Source organism: Haliotis rufescens, unplaced genomic scaffold, assembly GCF_023055435.1.
Source record: "Haliotis rufescens isolate VD_foot unplaced genomic scaffold, xgHalRufe1.0.p SCAF_12, whole genome shotgun sequence".
NCBI lineage: Eukaryota > Metazoa > Mollusca > Gastropoda > Lepetellida > Haliotidae > Haliotis > Haliotis rufescens.
In genome coordinates, this window is record NW_025963802.1 from 5,220,628 (window position 1) to 5,243,696 (window position 23,069).

The 23,069-nt window shown below is 39.5% G+C and overlaps 3 protein-coding genes across 3 annotated transcripts; all 3 read left to right on the plus strand.

The window, feature by feature from the left end:
• The first annotated feature begins 4,176 nt into the window (after positions 1-4,176).
• Positions 4,177-8,920, plus strand: LOC124138118 (M-phase inducer phosphatase-like). Its single transcript, XM_048393842.1, has 8 exons — positions 4,177-4,314; positions 5,144-5,335; positions 6,113-6,202; positions 7,374-7,379; positions 7,704-7,865; positions 8,008-8,135; positions 8,445-8,562; positions 8,759-8,920. The coding sequence occupies exons 1-8, from the start codon at positions 4,177-4,179 to the stop codon at positions 8,918-8,920; spliced, it is 996 nt and encodes a 331-aa protein (XP_048249799.1).
• Positions 8,921-14,537: 5,617 nt separating this feature from the next.
• LOC124138117 (M-phase inducer phosphatase-like) lies at positions 14,538-16,794 on the plus strand. The gene is made up of 6 exons (XM_048393843.1): positions 14,538-14,687; positions 14,863-15,117; positions 15,285-15,446; positions 15,589-15,716; positions 16,319-16,436; positions 16,636-16,794. Exons 1-6 carry the CDS (start codon positions 14,538-14,540, stop codon positions 16,792-16,794), a joined length of 972 nt encoding a protein of 323 aa, XP_048249800.1.
• Positions 16,795-19,769: 2,975 nt separating this feature from the next.
• On the plus strand, positions 19,770-22,227 carry LOC125378384 (M-phase inducer phosphatase-like). The gene is made up of 7 exons (XM_048393844.1): positions 19,770-19,790; positions 19,947-20,087; positions 20,220-20,432; positions 20,843-21,004; positions 21,134-21,261; positions 21,678-21,795; positions 22,060-22,227. Exons 1-7 carry the CDS (start codon positions 19,770-19,772, stop codon positions 22,225-22,227), a joined length of 951 nt encoding a protein of 316 aa, XP_048249801.1.
• Positions 22,228-23,069: the final 842 nt, after the last annotated feature.

Consider the following 23,069-nt stretch of genomic DNA (forward strand, 5'->3'; position numbering starts at 1 on the left):
TCGTGTAATCCAAAGCGAGAGTCTCAACGGTTGTGTTGGGAATGAAATCAGGAGCCGGTACTTATGGTGTGTGTGTGTATGGCCATCTGGTTGTCAACGGTACTTACATGTAAACAATCCCCTAATCCAATCCTAGCCATATGGAAGCATCAGTGACATTTGCAGGCAATAATTAGCGTAAAATGCTAATTGGTTCTGTTTGTTTGAGTAGCACCAAGCGAGTCATCGTTACAATCTCGCTTCTCAGAACGCCCGCGAAAACAATGCCTGTCAATTAATCCCATAAGAATGTATTAATTACCAACCTGAGTAAGACTTGCCGTAAAGCACCTTTGTGAGATAATCCCTTGTAGCAATGATGTAAAGGGAGGTAAGTTGTGTTGGGAAGAATCGGTGCCGGGTCGTGGGATGGGATTAGCTAATTAGTATCCGATTAATGAGATAATCTGCATGAAATGTTAGTCATATCTACCGTTAGGCAATGTGTTTAGGGAGCTAAGGTGAAAGATTTCGAGCTTCAGCTGACGTAATTGCGCTAATAGTGTAGTGTCACATGCGGGGAGCAGACGACACGAATCTGTAAACTGAGGCTCAAGTCATAAACGTGTATCTCTCTCAATATTTACACAAGGATTACATATACAACACAACACATGTAATGTCGACAAGATGTTTTACAAATCAGAGCTGTGGAGATATTGTTAAATTGGTCGTTTCGTGATTGAATGGTTGTCATTGTGACATCATGGCATTTCCTTTGATTTCTAGCTTCGTTTCAGTAAGAATGTTACCGTTTCTTTGCTATAGCATTAAACTAGCCGAGAAGATTCAAACCCTCAAAACCAAATATATCTCAAAACTGTATTATTTTTCTTTAATGCCTTCATGAATATAACTTGCACTGGAAAGGTATTGACAAAAGTCTTCTAGGATCCAAATTCATTGAATAGCAATATGTTTAAAATAGATCTCATAACTGAGGATATGATTTCACTTTTCTTTTCAGTGGAATATTCATTTAGAGATTATCATTCTGTCAACCATCTCACATGACGCGTATGTCTTTGTTGAAATGTATTTGGGATAACGATGCAATCAGGTTTCATCAAGAACGGTGCAACGAATAAATACATATTGCATGTCTGTGACATAGCACCGTGTTTCATGGAGGTAAATTTGTGCATGTTACCTTTGAATAAATTAAATCCAGTCTTTCAAAGGCATTTAGGAGGAGAATCTATGGATGTCAACTTCTTTATTATGAGGAACACAACGTTTCGGAGTATATGCTTTCTCCTTCATCAGGTGGATGAAGGAGTAAGCATATACTCCGAAACGTTGTGTTCCTCATAATAAAGAAGTTGACATCCATAAACTGCACTCTTTAAATTAAATCCAGTTTTAAATTTTCTATAATTCTACATTCCTGGCTATGGTATAGTTCGCGACCCGATCTATAAAGCGATCTCAGAGCTACAATGATCGTAAGCCAGTGTTAGAGTATGGGAGTTACAATCACCTTTGGGCTAAGATCGCTTTGTGGCACGGGGTCCTGGTGGTTTATATGATACAAACACATCGATTAGCAATATTTGCAAAAGTCACCCGACACATATTTTGAGTCAGAACTGTCCATCTGCAACCATTGGCTCATCATCACCTTGAGCACTTTTACACAATGAATAAAACAAACGGAATTCCTTATCAACGTTTTATTACGTTTTATGACTTCGCAATGAGAATAATTTCAAGCTTTCTTTAGGGAATCGTCTGATTAAGATATTTGCTTGTAATCCTTGGTTTAAGTACAGAGGGTTGGATTATCTGAGTAATAACCACCCGATCCTGACCCGGAATCGTCACTGGTATCAACGGTTTCAACGGTTACAGACATAAATATAATTCAAACACTAACAGTCATATTTGTACAGTTCACGTGCAACAGCTACGGGGAAAGGGCCCCCGTGCCACCAATCCTAAGCACACGTACATGGCGGCTATCCAATATATACTATTCTATCACCAAAGAACAATTTATTGTATTCTCAAATTTGATAGATTTCTGACGCTACCCGCTTTTTTATTTTATGGAAAACGTCATGTATACATATACCTTTCTCTCAAAGAACAACAGATAGCTAATTGTGAAAAAATATGACAAGAACATGGGATGATGTCCCCAGTAAAATTGTTATTGCTTTTATATTTTCCTATATATGAAATATCAAATGATGCCTATATTTGATGATATGTACCGCTTTCCTAACTTTGACAGCGCCCTCGGTATACCTGTATATGATTTTAATAGGAGATCGGAAAGAAACTCATAGGAATAAACACAGAAAAGGTTACAAATTTACCTTAAGACCATTTTACCAGAGACTGTGTTACCGATTTTTTTATGATGTTGGGGATCAAGCCTTTGATAGTAGACTCAAAAGGAGTTGAAAGAACATGAAGACATGAAACGTTGATGGATAACAACGTCGCTTTAAACAATAAATAAGATGAACAAGGGAGATAGTTCTGTGGATATGCAACTTCTTTATTACAATGAACGCGACGTTTCGCTGCAGGTTCTAACACCGCCATCAAACGTGTAATTCCATTACTTGCTTTTATAAAAAAAGCCGTGTTAGTATCTTCACCGAAACTTCGCATTCGTTGTAATAAAGAAGTGGAATATCCATAGAATCTCCTTGTTCATCATATCATACCAACTTCTAAATGCCACTTAAAGAAGTAGTAAAGAAGTTGTTATCCATATAAGATAATCCTGAAACGTCGTTATAAACAATAAAGCAGTTGTTATGCAGATATTCGAGGTCAAGGATGTAGCCGGTATCCTTGCTAACGTGGACAAGCATGGCAACAACAAGTAAAACAAAAGGCTGCCATGTCTATTGAAAATCGAGCGTATATCCTAAACACGAAGCAACTTCCCATCGAAGCCTTGAAAACCATTGTCCGACAACTTACTCCAGCTATATCCGTATAAACACAATCCACTATACACAAGCCGAAACCCATTTCACCCTTCTCTAATACCCAGTAGCCATTTTCGTTTTAAAAATGTTTTGACAACTAAAGCAATTAAGATTCAATTTGACAGCAATTGCCTCCCTTGGATATGAAGCTAACCGTTGGGTAGTATTTACTTGGGATGTACGTCACACAGGTTGAATCGACTTACTTAATCTGTGTTGTTGTTTACACCAAATCTCAATTTCTAAACAAGCGCGGGTGCAGGTGCTGTCACCACACACGGTGAGGCATGATGGCGTGCACGTGGGAGCCAGTCCAAGTGGTTGTTTTAGTTTACACAACTATTGAATTTGGAGATTGTCTGGTCACACCTATTGTGTGAAACTCAAGTTGGAGAGCTGTCCTTTTATGCCGGACAAGTATATAGCGACAGGACCCCCGGACTGCCATTATACACTGCTACTGCACCCCGACACACAACACATAGGTAAGGGTAATAATAGAACATACTGATGAAGGCGTACCATCGCTTACAAATTTGATGTACGTAACATTATTTATTTTCAATTTTTGACAAATATTCAGTATAAATCCTTACATGTTTATTTTGTGTATTGTATAGTTTTCACAATTGGAAATTATGTAGAATGCAGGCAATATGATAAAATCTTTGTAACTGTTTTCTTTCAATATACTTTACTTCTGGCATTAATTAAATGAATAACCAATACGGTTCAGAAATAGATCCACTGAAATATATGAATGATATATTGTTGTAGCGTTACTAAAAGTAGTAGCTGAAGTAGAAATAAATTAATAATTGAAAATTGCTTATTCTTAAATGTTGTAATATTTTTTCAGTGAGTTTTGAGTAATTGGCGTTAAGAAGACAAGGTTATTTAAGGTGAGATTTTTGTACACAGATTGATTGGATTGTCGTGCAGAAATTGAGATAAGATTAGCAAGAATAATTAAGAAGCGAATCGCATTGACGATACAAACATGTTAAACGTAACACTGATAATTACACTGCCGTCATATTGACAGGGTCAATTGATTGAAATACTTTCTTTATTTTTATGATTATCAATGTAATTATTGTATCATGACACTTCACAAATCGGACAAGAAATAGGGAGAACAAATACAATGTGTCAAATATATACATTTTATACATTTGTATCTGCATAGATGGATCTTTCAACATCAGCAACCATAACGACCAGTCCCGACCTCGTGACCGCGAAATGTCGGACCAAGAGTTCGTTAAGTGACGACGAAGACATGTCACGTGACAGTGGCTATGGGTCTCCAGACATGTCTGTAGGGGTGAGTATACGAACATACCCCCCCCCCCCCCCCCCCCCCCCCCCCCCACACACACACACTAACATTAATTTCAAAATAAACACACAATGTCATTTTTACCTGACATGCCAAAAGCGCAAGACTATGGTATGGTCTTTTGTTAAGCGTTTGCTGTAATGAACGCTTGTTGGGCATTAAATACAGTAGATTGAAAGGACATTTTACACACTGGCGATTTCTGGCAAGGTGAAGGCAACCCAAGGCAACCTCAGATTGAATTAAGATATGTATAAGATATGGGTACTTAGGTATAATACAATATATAACAAATACCCCAATTTATGTCCATACTTATATCCTCAATCTCAGAGAACCGGGGATGTCCATATTCCCATCCTCTAACATAGTGATCCACTGATGTCCATATTCCCATCTCTAACATAGAGATCCACTGATGTCCATATTCCCATTCTATAACATAGAGATTCACTGATGTCCATGTTCCCATGCTCTAACATAGAAATTCACTGATGTCCATATTCCCATCCTCTAACATAGAGATTCACTGATGTCCATGTTCCCATCCTTTAACATAGAGATCCACTCATGTCTACATTCCCACCCTCTAACATAGCTCCACTGATGTCTATTTTCCCATCCTCTAACATGGAGATCCACTGATGTCCATGTTCCCATGCTCTAACATAGAGATTCACTGGTGTCCATATTCCCTCTTTAACATGGAGATCAACAGATGTCCATGTTCCCATCCTCTAACATAGATATCCATTGATGTCTACATTCCCATGTCCATATTCCCATCCTCTAACATAGAGCTCCATCTCTGCAGGTCTTCTCCCTGGAGACACCCGAGACCAGGGCACCAAAGAGGAGTTTTGACATCACTCAAGCCAGGAGGTCGCTGTTTTCTTTAAAAAGATCACGCACCGATTCTGTTGACGACAGCGACGACGACGACGGACCACGATGTGAAAAACGCCAACGACCCTTCATCGATGACGTTGACGAGGGCGATGATGAGGTATGCACCTATTTTATTCCAGTGAATCAATCATTTGTTACACTTGGGACTGGTCGCTGGAATGCCAAAGCAATTCGACCCATCCTCAATGCATGTCAGCTGCTTAATTCTCTCTTCTGGTTGGTATGAACATCCCATTTCATAGTCTGTATAAATATTTGTAATATTCCAATGCTTTAAGAACAAATTGAAACGCTAGTTGCATCACAGTTTGCGTTAAGCAAAACTACGACCAAGTTGATGTAATATTTGATGTGGAATAGTCGATGATTTCTGTGATGACAATTAAGACCTTAGGGGACAAGGGGGGCCCAGTCGTGTAAGGCGCCGGAATTCTCTGTGAAGAGTTGCGTCCCTTGGGTACACCAGAAACCTCTGATAGTATTCGAATCACGATTCGCCCCGATTATTTTTCTGTTTTCTTTTTTTTGCACCATACCCATGCTCGTGGGTTTCACTCCCACATGAATCTGACAAACCGTGATGCACCTGGAATACTGTTCAAACGGCGTTAAACCCAACTCACTCACTACACAATTATAGAGAAATTTTATACATCAGACATGACATGGTTTTTAAGTCGGAGCAATCACGCGGATCGTTTCGGGGTTTGGTATTTCTACTCCCGGAATGAACAGATTCGAGTGACTGCTCCATTACGAACACCACACATGATATAATGTCATCACCATAGATGAGGTCTACATATACATACATATACATACATTTACATATATATATATATTTGCATTTGCATAATTACATTTGAAACTCTAGGTATTCCTGGCGGACGTTACGTCAGATGTCGTGAAAAAGGCCGTTGACAAGATGGAGATCGACAGAAGTCTTGTCGGGGACGGATCACAGGTACATTGACGGATTTTACTTTGGGTATCTTTGACATTTACACCGGAATCTGCTTTTAGACCATTAATTTATAGCGGTTTCTTGAAGTTCCTTGTTCTTATAACATTTTAATCATAATTGATAGATTCATGTTTGACCCAATGTTCAGAAGTGATTTAGCTTACTGCAGGTTACAAAAATGACATATTTTGTGTCGAAGTATTTTCTTAATACGAGGTTTTGTGGATAGTACTATTGGAATTCCGAAAAGTTTATAAGCCAGAGGCCCATAATAACAATACTGGATAAATGGAGAGTGATTCACAGATGACAGCATAATGTCAATTTTATGTCTATTTGTGTATTTCTCAGGAATAAATATTTTCCTCAACATAGTAGAGATTACAAATAAACAGAGTGATATTCATCTTCAATGTAGGATAAATTACAGATTCTACAAGTTCCATTAACGGTTCGTTAACTGTTAATTCCTGATGTAATTACAGTTATTGGTTTAACACCTACGCAGAAAGACAGGTTGGTTGGTTTGTTGTTTAACGCCGCACTCAGAAAAAGGCAGGTAGTGGTATTCCGCGTATTAGGAGATAAAGAGTGACGTATTTCGTTTATTGATGTAACGTATTCATTTTGATGTGACGGATTGGTATGGTATGTTGGTATGACGTATTTCATGGAATGGAATGGTACGGTGTAAATGTTGGTATGACGTATTTCAGGGAATGGTAGGGCGCAGTGTAATGTTGGTATGACATTTCAGGTAATGGTGTGATGCAGTGTATATGTTGGTATGACGTATTTCAGGTAATGGTAAAGCGCAGTGTAAATGTTGGTATGACGTATTTCAGGTAATGGTAGGGCGCAGTGTAAATGTTGGTATGACGTATTTTAGGTAATGATACGGTGCAGTGTAGGTATTGGTATCATGTTTTCAGGTATTGGCTAACGAATTTCAGATATTGGTATGATATTTTATACGTAAGTATGGTGATTTCAGGCATTGGTATGACCAATTCCAGTAAATAGTAGGCTGATGTGTAGGTATTGGTATTATGACAGCTATTTACATGACATTTCATATATTATGGGGTAGTATAGGTATTCGTATGACAACTTTATTTCAGGCGTAAGTATGACTTATTTCAGATTCAGGTTTTCGTATGATACATTTCAGGTAATGGTAAGCAGCGGTGTAGGTATTGGTGTTGCGTATTCAGGTATTGGTTTCATTATTTCAGGCATTGGCAGAAATTGGCACTTTGGTAATTTGGTATTTGTATGGCGTATTTCAGGTATTTGTATGAGGTATTTCTGGTAATAAGCTACAGTGTTAATGTTAGTATGACAATTCAGCTAATAAGCTACAGTGTACTCCTACTTCAGATAATAAGATGTAGTGTAATACTCGGGTATTGGTATGATTTACTTCAGGTAATTATAAACTCGGGTGTACATACTGGTCCGTCTCTGTGCACGGAATTAAAACCACCAATTGTGTTTGCAGACACACTGTCTCCCGACAATGGAAGGGAAACATAAAGACCTCAAGTCAGTGTCTCCAATAACCGTCAGTCAGCTTCTAGCTGGGAAATACAATGACGTCATTTCCGGCTACCAGATCATTGACTGTCGGTATCCGTATGAATACGAAGGCGGACATATTGAGGTCAGTATCAATGTGGATGTAAAATCGGCCAATTGCAACTAATTGAAAATATATTTATTTTTTGTAATGGTAACAATCACCACATTAATAACATCATTCTAAAAACGACACATTATGTATATTTTATATTTTTTCCTTTCAGGGGGCACTTAACCTCTTTAACGAGGCCCTTGTCACGGAATTAGTCACAAACGAGCAAGGGAGGCAGTCAACCGAAAGAAGCATCCTCATTTTCCATTGTGAATTCTCCTCTGAGAGGGGGCCTAAATTGTAAGTGATTCAGTTTGTTCAGTTGAGATAAAGAGGTGGTTAAAGTGAAACTCGTTAAACCGGACCTCGTTAATCCGAACATTCCGTTTTCCGGCCCGTTATCAGGAACAATCCTATGTATATTTTGTTGCGATATTTCTACGTACCCGTGTCTCGTTAACCTCAAAATTGGAGGCTTATTAATCAGAACGATCTCGTTAAAAACGAGTCCATCCATAATAACCAGGTTTCGTTATAGTGAAGGTTACAATCGGTGCATTCCTTAATATTACAAATGTCCGAATTTCATTGAAATACGGTATGTTACAGACTACGCCATCTACGAAGCTTAGACCGGAAGGTGAACAGTGACCGCTACCCTTTCCTCTTCTACCCGGAAGTGTACCTGCTAGATGGCGGTTACAAGGCCTTCTTTTCAAAACACCAGGTATGCTGAGAAATCGTTTTTCATAGGTCGAAGGACGGCTATTTAAGTTATTGATGGTTGTCTCTACTGGTACGCTGTACCTACGGAAGAAGGTAGGCGGCACTCTGTATAATTGGCAGTAAAACCCCGCACAACGGAATGTCATAACGGCATGTTACAACGGAAATATATTAACATTTAATAATTTGATTTGCAGGACCAGTGTGAGCCTCAGACGTACCTTCCCATGCTGCACCACGATTTTAGCTCTGCATTACGTCACTTCCGCTCTACCAAGTCCCACGCAGTGCGAGAAAGAAAGAGAGCATTTCAAAGAAGACAGGTTTTGGAAATGTCACCCTCTGCTTTCACGCTGTGAAAATGTTACTACGATTACCTAGATGGTATAGAAGATGACGGAATTGGTTCAGAGAATTGTTTCGTCCAATATAGTCATAGAAAAAATGTGACTTTCTTTATCTGGTAGATCTAGCTGTCCACGTGAAGTGGACGCTGCCCCAAAGCTTTATTGGGTGTAACGGCGTGGGGCTATTGAACTTTGCATTTAGCTATTGTGTAGCAGTAGTAGGAGTTCAGGGAATGTACGGATGTTTGGATATTGTGGGGAAGTAGCAGTGCTTGTTGAAACTGTTGTTTACTCAGATTGTTGTGAGTTGTTGGACTTGTTGAACTGTTGTAATGTATTTTGCTAGTGCAACGTGGTCGAGTGCTGTGTTGAGAATGTCGACCGATAGCTGCGCGTAGATCACATCCTCATGTTAATAACATGTAACTTATGGGGACCACATCTGTCATTATTTATTCATGAAGGTTGAGACTTATTTATTGAGCGGATAAAATGTACTTTGTCGGTCGCTATCTTAGTCTACTGTACGGATTTATACATTCAAAAGCAACTATTCATAAAATGCAAGAGTATTTCCAGGGATGAATGCAAATGTATTGGGGATGTATGTTTGTTAACCTCTTGTCGTAGTAGAGGGTGATTACCAACGATAGAGACCAACAACATGTTCCCGTAACTAGTCCTCCAGCATTTGTGCTTCTGTAATAAAAAGTATATAACTCGATCCCAGATAAGAATACGGTGCTATTTCATGCTATTTACATATCAAGGTTTGCGACATGTCTTCTGTTGTTTGTATTTAACGCAATGCTTTAATGTCCATTATAGATAATGATTTGCTTGTATACTTTATATTTACTGTCAATAAAAAATATAAACCTATTTAAACTGTTTTTCTGCTTTATTCAACCATACTGTTTTCATGGCGCGTCATCGCCTACCACTATTTAGTTTCCCTATCATGCATAGTATACTGAAATGTTTGATGTCGACCTTTTTTGAAATTATGCGTTACAAATTTACAAAATATTGATTTAAATAAATTGAAATAAAGCTTTTGCTAAATTTAAGTCTTTTGGGGATTTACATACATGTAATTGTAGTTAGATACATTAAACCTTTAGATAAATTAGGACGTACAGTTTTCTCCCCTTAGCGAGATGAAGTTGTTGTTCACCGCCGTACTCAATATTCCAATACTAAGTCTTCCGAGAGGCGGAAGTTTTAAACATACGGGTGTTGATAAGTGTAATAAAACTACAAAAGCACATCAGAGTTTTCTTGCTTATGGGGTAATCAAATGGTTTGTTGCCTTTCCTAAGTCCAAGTATGTCACTATTTGATTGTGATTAATAATTATGAAACGTCAACGCCAGAGAATAACAAGTATCGATGTTCCGCCGGGGGTAAAAGGCAAAATAAGCAATCATATGCAGTACAAATATGTCAAAACATATTTATATTCTATATAGCCATCAAGAACACACGCCACACAATATATGTTCTTTTCGAATGTTAATAAATCTACCAGTTTCATCTAAATCGTGACCAGGCTGAAATATTGGCAAAATAGCTGTGAATCGAGATCAGTCGGAATCGTAAATAAACATCCTCAGTTTTCTTATTATTGCGAAAATTGTTTTCTCTACAAACCGTTGGGGGACACATGCGGCCCAGTCCTCTGAAGCCACCGCGATTCGCTGTGCAGAGTTGCGTCCCTTGGGCACGCCAGAAACCTGTGATTGTGGGTTTGAATCCCGGTTCGCCCCAAATATTTTTCAAGGATTGTCAGCACCATAACCGTGCTCGTGGGTTTCATCGAAGTGGTAAACGTTCGAGACCTGCATCTCTTCGGGCTTTCCTCCAAAATTAAGCTTACACGCCTTGATATAACTGGAATAATGTTAAAAGCGGCGTTAAACCCAACTCGCTGACTCACACTACAAACCATTGATAGATTAAATGCCATGTTTGTTTCAAACCATGCAGGTTATTTCCACATTTACTTACTACACGATTTGAATACTGTTTCAGACATTATTAAAGGGGACATGGGTGACCCGGAGGTTTTATATTGGTTTAGAGCAGTCGTGATCACAAGAAAGGACAAGACAAAATGATGCACAGCCGGGTCATACCAAAAATATGTCGGCATTGAGGAGAGTCGACTACATAAGTGCAATAACTTGATGCAATGTTAAATCCCACTTCACCTCATCTCACCCCAGAAAAACCATTGGGATTGCACAAAGTAGGAACAAGACCATACTCTGCATAGTTGAAAGAAACATCAGGACCATAGAAACTTTTGCTGATGGCTGGGTAAGCAAACATTACGAGCCCACAGTATGGAGTAGAGAGTATAGTTGTTGATACTGCTTTTAGCGTTGGGCCAAAACAGAAGCAAACTTTACTAAATCAGAAAATGCTTTAAATTTTACATCGCAGTTACATCTGCAGTTACATCGTTAGACAGAAATCAATTTCTTTACATGTTCCACAATATCTTTAATTTCAGTAACCAACATTTTCTGTACCAACACCATTTCATCCAAGTTGCGCAATTATACCGGGCAAAAGAAACTTATCATTCGTAAATTAGGTTTTATCTGAATTAAAGACGGCGCGATAAGTGAGAACGTTACCAGAACACATTCACCAAATCACAACCTGTGCACACATGAATGTCACTTTTTGCAGGATACAGTGAATTTCATGCAGTTATGGAAAATGGGAAAAAAAAGGAATTTTTGGGAACTGTTAAAAATGTTCGTGCATGATTATTACATAAATACTGGTGTGGGGCAGTACAAGGATGCAGCATCAAAAGAATATCAGAGAAATGCCCAGACTCACACAAGATCATGACAGAGCTATTGGTATGGCAGACATAGGGGCATCTCAACGGCAGATTGCAAAAAAACTTTAACTGCAGTCAAACCAGTATTAGCACCTTGTTGAGTCGTTATCAGCAAACAGGCCAGACACAAGACCGTCCAAGATCGGGAAGACCAAGGGTCACAAAGCCTGTTGAAGACCGCTACGGCCGGACAATCCACCCGCGGAACCGATATGTGACGGCGACGTCAACGGCGGACACCCCATCAGCAGACGAACAGTCTTACGACGACTCCGCATTGGTGGTATCAAAGCATACTGACCCTCCCGTTGAATCTCCCCCCCCCCTCTACACCGTCAACGCAGATTACAATGGGCAAGAACTGTACTGAACAAAGGAGTATACGTTTCCTTAGCCCGGTACTTGAGGAACGTCTTGCAGGACATGGAGTTGGCAGCTCACGATGTAAATTCCACAACTTGTGGCTGCCAAGACTCATTATAACGCGACCACCCTGCAGGTCATATTATCACGGGTGACTTCATTAATTTGTAATTCGTCTGTTATTCAAATGTGGACCTTAATATTTGTGTCAAAACGTTTGATTTTTCAACTTTGTTCCACACTATCCCAAAGGAGAAACTGCATTTATCGATCCATGATGCGTTTGTTAATTATCGTGATGACGATAGACATAGTTACATGTTCAGAATAAATTGTCAATAAAGAAAACAAATGTCATCTGTAGTTTACCGAGGAAGCAACATGTGAAATGCTCGACTCCCTCATTGATAACATCTATGTGAATTTGGAGGATAAGACATTTAGATGGACAAGTACATGTAGGTAGACATTTTAGTAGGTATCATCTTGAGCATTCATTGTGATCAGTGGTACAACCTTCAAGGTCTCAGGGAAACCTTCAAATGTTTTATGTTAGACATATGGAGGACATTTCCACATTTGACATATCCGTGATAAAAATGATGTCCGATGCATTTCCCTATTTCAACATGTACCATGTGTCCTGTGTTTTTTTCAGGTGAACAATTGACTTGTGTTTGTGATGGGTGCCACTTGTGGGGCAGGATATTCTAAACTTTTCGTGAACACCTGGTATCATCACTATTTGATAATGATTCATGGACACAAGGTTATGACATAATCAGAATTTACAGTGGATTCAGCATTTAGAAGAGATTTCTTGAACCTACGTTTATTTGTTATTATCATTATAATTTTTTTTCAGTCTTTTATGTACCACCCCTTCACCTGTCATTGGCACATGTCTTGTTATTCATCCACTTGCCACTCTTTAGAGAGGGTACAGTTTACAACCTCTTCACATGTTTTAGTCACATTTGCAATGTGTCCATCGACTTGCCGCTTTTTCGACCTGGTTTATTGGGTGTTTGTTTGTTTGTTGTTTACCGCCGCACTCAGTAGTATTGCAGCTATATGGCGGCGGTTTGTATGTAATCGAGACTGGACCACACAAACCAGTGATTGACATCATGAGTATCGATCTACGCAACTGGGATACGATGACGTGCATTAACCAAGTCAGCGAGTCTGACCACCTGGTCCCGTTAGTCGCCTATTACGACAAGAATGGGTTGCTGAAGACCCATAGAAAGAATATAGCTGACTGTGGCGTAAAAAACATGAACTCATTTAACCCTTTAGTAAACTTACATTTTTCATAAACTGTTAACGTGGGCACACATATCTTTCACTTCAGTCATTTAATGCTTCAATTATGTGTATAATCGTTGTAACGAAATAACTGAAGGTCTCCACTCGCATAGGTTTCGGTCTTTCATGAGTCTTTAAAGGAACATGTTGCAGAACATGGAGTTGGCAGCTCTTTGTCTGGTCCTGTTTGGTGTGGCGACGCATGCAATCTTTAATTGGTGCTGTTGCTATTTAACTACATGTACTGTGACCCAATCCCTACAGATAATTATATTATATTGTCCTCTATGTCTACCTACTGTCCGATTACAAACTGGCCACTGTCTTTCTCGCTTGCCCTGCACAAACAATGTAACGAGCTGTCTATTTGTTCCACAGCCTATTTCTAATTTCTAGCCGTTACCTAATACAATTTATACCCCGGGATTTATTCCAACATCAGTTACCTTTTTTGATGTCCTACCTGGATTATTACTCGGGGATAATCTCCTCTCAGCCCGGTATAGAAACGCCGTACACCCAAGCCACAGCTGTTGATCCCCAAGCTTGAGCGCTGGTAACCCACGAGGTGCTAGCATCCTATAATTGCTCCATTTTAGACTGGATGTGTTGTTTCAGAGTTTCAGGGGCTGTTTGACTCAAAATAAAGTAATTAAGCTGAAGTGTTAGCGGTAGTGTGCAGTAGATTGTATACGTAATCAGGTCATTGATATTGTTACACCAGCACACGTATATATACAGTATGGGAGGCAGGAGGGTACATCTTTCTTCACTTGTGTCTGGCAGGGACAGTAACTTGAAAAAACCGAACACTTTTACTCAATTAGAAAGATACGACTAAGGGTAAGGGTTCACCTCTTAAAAAGAAGTGTTTATTTTTTTATCTTCGAAGAAATAACGTTTTTAAATTTCCTACAACACACGTGATCCATATAAAATTTAGTCACAATGAATGTGTCATTTAATGCATCACAATAATGCATCGTTGCATGGTGACATATATTCTTTGTTATTAACCAATATTTTTGTGACGCAATTTGATAATTATTTTCAATTATTTTTCAGCTTAAAATGATCCCACTACCAGTGTTCAGCATGGTCAGACTTTGCCTTGACAGTCCTGATCGGGTGACATCAGGTCTTGGTATTCATGAAGATGCTGTAGTTTTGCCACGCAGCCTCACTTTCGCTGATGACGAGGACTCACGTGACAGCGGTTTCGAATCTCACGGGAGTGACACGGAGGTAAATATGCATGTCCCGACAGTTTTTGTTATTTCCACGGAACAACATAAAATATTTGTTTGTGGTTACTAATATGAATAAAGATAACATATCTCCGTTAAAACATCTTTAATAACTGAGCAGATAGAACACGCTCAAATTCCGGTAATATACATATTGATAATTTCACTTTCAGGTGTCTCCAAGCAACGATTCCTGGTCGTGTAGAACAATCACAGACTTCAGCCCAGTTAGAAAATATTTATTCCCGCCAAAACGGCTACATGATGAGGATGACAGTCCCGTGGCAAAGAGATCCAGATGTGATGACGTCACGGAACATAAGGGCAAGCAATGTGTTTCTGAATCACCCGAATCCATCAAATCAGCGGTGGACAAAATGGAGACGGAAGTCAATCTGATTGGCGATGGCTCAAAGGTATTGACATTTGTACAACAAATACCAATATTCCTCACTAGTGTATACACTATTCACTACTCGTTCTTGGTAGTTTTAAATTTGGAAGTTCTTACTCTAACGGTAAACGTTATCCGACGTTAATTATTTTCGGTTCATCATGTTGTGAATGCATAATGAAGTCATCATTTGTTATCCAGTGTCACAGACTCCCGACCATCACAGGCCGACACAAGGATCTCAAGTCAGTGTCTCCACGCGCAGTCAATCACCTTCTGACAGGCAAATACGATGACGTCATTTCCGGGTACCAGATCATCGACTGTCGTTATCCGTATGAATATGAAGGTGGCCATATTGAGGTATTTGTTTATTCGTTTGCTTGAATAAAATGTTTGAATCTGGATTAAATCAATATGGTAGTTGTAGAGATAAAACATATCCATACTAACGTTCATAAAAAAAATTGAAGACAAATTATTCTCATGATCATCGTTCTTACAGGGTGCCATTAATCTCCACAATGAGGCTCAGATCACGGAGTTCGTCACCAGTTTACGGTGGAGGGAGTCCACCAAACGGAACATTCTCGTCTTCCACTGTGAATTCTCATCAGAGAGAGCACCCAAACTGTAAGTCATCATGCTTGTGTAACTTTCACTGCTCTCTGGTGCACATTTCGGAACATTTATCTTTTGCTGATATGGTAATCAGTTACTTTCGACATTTCGAGAGAAATCAGATAAGTACTGGGTTGCGTTAACGGTCTACCTTCCAAACCGAACATAGACACACAAATATGAAACTATATCTGCATATTTGTTTGTCTGTTTGACGCCGCACTCGGCAATATTCCAGCTATGTGACGGAGGTCTGTAAACAATCGATTCTGGACCAGACAATCCAGTGATTGATACCATGAGCATCGATCCACGTAATTGGGATACGATGACATGCATCAACCAAGTCAGCGAGCCTGACCACCCGAATATGTTAGTCGCCTCTTACACCAAGCATAGTAATGAGTTGCTGAAGACCTATTCTACCCCGAATCTTCACGGGTCTATATCTGCATGACTTACATCGTGCCGTGCTGTTCTCAACGGTAATACATGTAACATTAACATGAGAGGGTCAAATTCCCCAGCTGACACCAAATATGAATGTTAAAAGAGTCCTGAGTTTATTACAAAGTATAATATTCTCCAACTGATACAATTATTCTTTAACTCAGATTACGCCATCTACGGAGCTTAGACCGGAAGCTGAACAGTGACCGCTACCCATTCCTCTTCTGCCCGGAAGTGTACCTGCTGGATGGTGGGTACAAGGCCTTCTATGAACAACATCAGGTACGTTGCACATTTCACAAAGAGACAGATTTAATTATTATTATTTCAGGAAGTAATTACATTCCAATAGGGTCTTGGGAGGTTAGAACACTTCGGAGCACAATATCTGTTGCTCTTTATATGAAACATTTCGGAAAGCTGTTTTTATTTTAACATTTACAATCAATAAATACTGACAATGTTTTTGTTCTTTCCTCAGCGACAGTGTCAGCCCAACACCTACATTCCCATGCAGCACCATGACTACGCCAGTCAACTACGTTATTTCCGGTCCAAGTCGAACAAGGTTGCGAACAAAAGACACTTGCGCAGACGTAATTTAGAAATCGATGTTTCACCACTTAAATGTTCATTCTGATTTTGACATCATTTAAATATCATTGTTGACATTGTTGAAATTTATTCATTGTTAAATAGTTGTATTTTTATGTGTTGATTATTTTCTGCATTTTAGTGCTGTATGTTTAAAGACCTTAAAATAAAGTTTTAAATAATTGTACATATGTACGTATATCTTTCTTTATCCCTGACGGTATATGCCAACGATGTGTGGGAGCTCTAAAGATAAATATCATACTCTCTTTAGTTCAGGCTATCATCTACTCTATCTGGTTATAACGAGTCGCCTTATTGCGATACCATCTAATAAAAAAATCACGTGATCAAATTGAGCGCTTCCTGTCTGAGCACAGACACATGCTTCTCATTGTTTCGGCAAACTCCGTGTCAACCGAGACATTTTGACATGTTCGTCTCTAATCTATGCGGCACTACCTATATATATACGTGTATCGTGAACCTCAAATGTATAAAAGACAGTCTGCATTTATGTAAGTATAATCTAAATCAACAAAGAACATGTTATTCATTTTAATATTTATTATTAATTATATTTGTAAGCGAAATGTGTGCGACAGATAGTCATTGCTACTTAATTAACCAAACAAGAAATACGAAGACGTTCGTCTCGTTATAAGTGTTAAAGGTTTTACGAATGTACAGTCTGAACCTTTGCGGTTTTACAGTAAATAACAGTACCATTGCCCGTCTCTCGGCCATTTTATCAACTTGGTACCGTCTTTGCGCAAATGGGCCATACGCACATTCTGATTAGTTTCTCGCCGAAAAATATCTATATTAAGAGACCGAGTATTCTTGCAGTTTACAGAAAGGGACGTGTGGCGACGAATGGCTCTAATATGACCGAACATCCAGATGTAACTTATGTTTCTGAAGAATTATTATTCAGCTGCATTAACTGAGAATTAAAAACAACAAAACCAGAGAATAATCAATCATTATATACCGAAACAGATTCCACTCGGCGCTAAAAGGCAACACAGTGCTGGAAATTAATGAAGGGATCAATGGAAATTATTGATTATACCTGGTGCAACGTAAAGAAAAAAATGTAATCAATATCTGCGCCGTCTAAAAGTATAGCCAACTTTGGAGATATATGTTGCGAGACCGTCTCTATGTTTGTGAGACTTGAATATTCTTTGGCTTGGGGTGTTTTCCCGAATTTAAAACAGTTGAATTTGGGTTAAATATTTAACCTTGTTTCGTTATTGGATATCTACCATCAGGCATACGTGACGTCTCACAGATTAGAGTAGCTTCCATTTGGCAAAGGACAATTACTCCAGGAAGCCGACCGACGGGATAACTGAAACTGACAAAATTATGTATCCTTTTTGTCTACACGGCAGATACACTATTGTCTAAACAAGCTTCAGTTCGAACTATAAGTACCGTTGTAATAATCCGACTGACTTATCACTGACCTTGTCACGTAATTTATTAATGCGCAGATTCCAGTAAAACCTGCAATGTTTAGGTATCTCTTGTGAGAGACGTTTGCATTTAAGAACGACTTTATATGAAAAAGAGGTTATTATGCATGTGTATGTTGGAATGGTAAATATCCTGTATTTGGAATAAATACCATCCCAAAACACACACGTATGATAACTTCTATGTGTTTAACATACTTACACAACCAACATTTTCAAGCTTGAGTAATTCCCACCAAATAACAATGATTCCGGCGAATGGGTCTAAGATATTTGTCATTATAGAATAGAGAATTGACTTTAAGTTAAAATAACATCTTTTATTTGCAATTTGATCATTATTATTCAGGCCAAAAACGAATTTACTTTGTAATTTGAATGCTGCAACTGACTAATGTATTCAAGTGTTAGAATATCATTTTTTAAAATGATTTGTTACCTTTGCGCTTCTTGTTGAACAGTTTGTCTGAAACACACGCCTACTGCTAATAATCCAATATCATTCATGTTCATCTATGGGATATTTAGCGCCAGGCAGACTTTCGACCAGCTTGGGTCTAAAAACAGCGATTCTGGTCGACCAGCTTGGCCTGAGGATTAAAATTAACGATAGGCTTAACCAGGGAACATCTATATTTTTTACTGGAATTATATATTCACAGGTTCTCTTTTTCAAGAGTACTGTTATTTAAGGTTACACATGACGCACACAAATGAAAAATACGAAGACATACATTCGTTATATTGTGATGACATTTACTGATGGGCACAACTGAAATGAAATGTCATAAAAGGTATTCATTGATGGAAATTTAGGTTCACTTAAATGACATTAAGAGAATTCGTTGATCGACGTATTAGATATTAATTTAAATGACATTAACGTTATCGTTGACTGACATAATTGTTAATTAAATTGATTGATGGTAACAGCTGCATTTGCAAATTGCTGCTCAGACAGTTGAACTGTACGAACACCTAAAGAGGCCGATTTCAATGACAGTCAATATCGTTCGCATTTTGGTGTTGAGATGGTCAATCTTGATAAAAGCATGCTCACGCGCTTGCAGTGTGTCGATGTCAGTCCCTGGGTCGGCATGACGGTGGTAAAGGGGATAAAGGCCAACTGTAACATTGCTTTGAAAGTTGACAGTCTAGCCCGGCGCCACACACACACACGTGTCGGTGCATGTGATGTCGTTGGGAGATTAACACGAGTAATCTGCCTCCCAACCATAGGATGAATTCGCCAGGAGCACAACCGTGTTCACACCAAGCGAGGCAGCTAATTGTCCAGCTCTAATGCGTCAGTGTTGTTCTTGGTTAGTTGTTCACATAGGAATAATTTGTGGTTGCAGAAACATGTTCAGTCGATCAACGAGTGTTGTGATTGTTGGGAAAACATGTTGGTTTAAGCAGGTATATATGTAGCCTACGCTTAAGACCAGCATCACTTCCTCAACTTAAGTCTTGCCATCAAGGGAAACATAAACACCTTTTATCCTTACAGAATCTTCCTCAGCACTCTTTGCTCACCATGACCAGAAGGAAACTGACGGTAAGAATGAGAATCAAAGAATACAATAATACATGGACGTTTTTTAAATGTTAATGATCTCAATGACTTCAGCATTCTTTCATCAACTCCCTCTCGACAACTAATAATGATTACGAAAGAGGCTTGTTTATCATGCTATTATTGTACTTTTTTCAGTTTGCACCAGCAATTGAAGTTGACGCGACGTCACAGACGCAAGTCTCGGACGAGAGCATCACTGACATCATGGTGTCACCGAGCCTCACTTTCGATGATTCACGTGACAGCGGTTTTGAGTCACAAGAGAGTGACAATGAGGTTTGTTTATTTGTTTATATGTTTTCCGTTACATTGACAGAAATACACTTACTAAACGAGCAACTTATTTTATGCCTGGAAATTCCCATCTGGAGCCCATGTTTCTTACTGATGTTCATAATCCTGTTTCAGACATCACCAGTTCGCGGGGCACACCTTCCAACAAGTTGCAACCATGGGTTTGGGAAATGCATCCTTTCAGGAAACACGTCGGACGACGATATATTCAATGAAGTTTCATTCGGGGAAAGTAAATCAGCCAAGGCGGAAGTGACATCAGAGACAATGAAAACAGCTGTTGACCGGATGGAGAATTTAGATGATCTGATTGGTGACGGGTCAAAGGTTAGTTGATGGTAACCATGACACCATCTGCTCCATGAAAAACGTCTACTAAATTAATTTGAATATAATTCAGAGCTGCATTAAAGGTGCATTTAATAAGGTTGCGGGGTCACGGGTGGCCCAGTCGTCTAAGGCGCCGCAAATCGCTGTGCAGAGTTGCGTCCCTTGGACACGCCAGAAACTTATGCTTGTGGGTTCGAATCCCGCTTCTCCCCGATTATGTTTCTAGGTTTGTCTGCACCATACGCGTGCTCGTGGGTTTCACCGAAGTGGTAAACGTCTGAGACCTGCATCACTTCAGGCTTTCCTCCCACAATAAACTTACACGCCGCGATATAACTGGAATACTGCTAAAAGCAGCGTTAAACCCAAATCACTCACTAATAAAGTTGCTGTGTATTGTGTTTCAGATATGCAACCTTCCGACCATAACAGGCAGACACAAGGATCTTAAGTCAGTGTCTCCACTCACAGTCAGTCAACTTCTGGAGGGAAAGTTCGATGACGTCATCTCCGGGTACCAGATCATTGACTGTCGGTACCCGTATGAATATGAAGGCGGACATATTGAGGTACGAGTGTATACTGAAAGCTACTGTCATTTATTTTTCACAAGAAAGAAATTTGACTTAAACGCTTGTCATGGGAGACAATCTGATGCATTTACTCGAATAACCCTGTTCACCATATTTGTTCTCCAGGGATCAGTGAACCTTCACAACGAGGCCCTGATCACGGATTTAGTCACCAGTCTTCGTGGGGGAGAGTGCTTCCAACAGAATATCCTCGTCTTCCATTGTGAATTCTCATCAGAGAGAGGGCCAAAACTGTAAGCATGATTCTGTATCACTTGAACTATTATTGCTTCATGTCATACAATACAGTCAGCCCCGTCTGTAAGGACCAACCTCCCTGGCGTAGTGAAGACACCTGAAGGTCGGTTAAAGATGGCACTTGTTGTTACCCTGCCAGACCGGTTTGGAGTCTGTATCCATGTTAACTGTCGGTATCCATGTTAACTGCGGCATGGTATCTCAGTGAGCTGGTGCAATAGGTCCCGACTCACACACGTGCGAGAACGTCGCTATTAAGTAACCATGAATGCGACGTTAAAACTCCTTTTCACGTCACCTCGTTGGTGAGGAAGTCGGGTATGAAACAGGGGTAAAACAAATGACCCATTTATGAAAATAGGATTATATGAATTTCCTTTTGTTGTTTGTTATAGGGTCTGTTTTATTTTAGATTACGTCATCTGAGAAACTTAGACCGGATGCTGAACAGTGACCGCTACCCGTTCCTCTTCTACCCGGAAGTGTATCTGCTGGATGGCGGATACAAGGCCTTCTATGAACAACATCAGGTAACATGGTTCATTTGATTATATGTGTAAAACAACAGAAGCATTTTAGGAGCTTTTTTTTGGTGGCATCAGGTGCAGATATCATTATAATAACCTACAATGCAAGGATGTTCTTCGGCAATCAGATTTACCACAAACAGAAAGGGGCAGTTATTGAGAGACGTGATGACTCTGTACGTACGTAAGATCGGTTCAACAACAAACAACAATGAACCGCCAACTGTTGATGCGTGGTAAAGTTCACTCACTCAAATATATTTGCAGGTTCAATGTCAACCAAGAAACTACCTTCCCATGCTGCACCAGGACTACGCGAAAGAACTAAGTCACTTCCGGGTAAAAACAAAATCATTGAAAGCTGGGAAGAAACAGAGCATGCACAGTCGACGTCATCATATGAATCTGTCCCCGATTAAGTTTTCCTCGTTATAGACAGCTGAACATTTCCCAGTGACAGATTGCAGAACGTGTACCCCAGCATCTGTATGTGAGACTTGGCCATCAGGAGAACGTTATTGTTGATACAGAGAATTTATGGATGTGAACTCTCTCTCTCTCTCTCTCTCTCTCTCTCTCTCTCTCTCTCTCTCTCTCTCTCTCTCTCTCTCTCTTCTCTCTCTCTCTCTCTCTCTCGTATGTGTATCACTTCTAAGTGTCATTCCCTTGTTATTGTATTGAGGATTCTTCTTTGATCATGCCGCCTGTTAGTTGAGGCAGAGTCTGTGATATTGTTACGACCTGAATTGTTGAGGTCTAAATCAGATGATGTGCGAAAATGTTGATGCTTGACATGCTTGTAATGCTTTTAATTGATAAATATTCACATGCATACACCTATATTTGCTTGTGTTATTTGTCGCACCCGCCAAGACACGAATCTCAGATGGTCTCTGTCGGTCCTGGGCTAGCCTAGTTGTTCGCACGTAACGCCGAAGATTGAGTGAGTTTGATTTTGTCGCTTTTGGTAATAATCAAGCCACCATGGAGGCACACATCAAGATTCAGCTTCGCGCGCGCTTGCGTGTGTGTGTGTTTATGTGAGGGGAAGGGGGTGAGGTGGGGTGTGTGTGTGTTGTCGTGCGTATATGGAATTTCAATGGTGACATTCTGGTCAGTAGATTAGTGAGATCGATTTTGAATATAATTACTTATACAGTTCGGAAACTAATGCATCTTTTCAGTATTTGATTAACGGGACTAAATAATCCGTTGTATACCATTTACAAATGTCTGATTATGTAATCAGAACTATTAATGCAATGACATTTACACGG

Coding starts and splice junctions, on each gene's coding strand:
- LOC124138118 (XM_048393842.1), top strand. CDS start 4,177: ATGGATCTTTCAACATCAGCAACCATAACGACCAGTCCCGACCTCGTG. Junction 4,315..5,143: donor CTCCAGACATGTCTGTAGGG/GTGAGTATACGA, acceptor CCATCTCTGCAG/GTCTTCTCCCTGGAGACACC. Junction 8,563..8,758: donor CCTTCTTTTCAAAACACCAG/GTATGCTGAGAA, acceptor TTTGATTTGCAG/GACCAGTGTGAGCCTCAGAC.
- LOC125378384 (XM_048393844.1), top strand. CDS start 19,770: ATGACCAGAAGGAAACTGACG. Junction 21,262..21,677: donor TCAGAGAGAGGGCCAAAACT/GTAAGCATGATT, acceptor GTTTTATTTTAG/ATTACGTCATCTGAGAAACT. Junction 21,796..22,059: donor CCTTCTATGAACAACATCAG/GTAACATGGTTC, acceptor ATATATTTGCAG/GTTCAATGTCAACCAAGAAA.
- LOC124138117 (XM_048393843.1), top strand. CDS start 14,538: ATGGTCAGACTTTGCCTTGACAGTCCTGATCGGGTGACATCAGGTCTT. Junction 15,118..15,284: donor GCTCAAAGGTATTGACATTT/GTACAACAAATA, acceptor TTTGTTATCCAG/TGTCACAGACTCCCGACCAT. Junction 15,447..15,588: donor ATGAAGGTGGCCATATTGAG/GTATTTGTTTAT, acceptor TCGTTCTTACAG/GGTGCCATTAATCTCCACAA.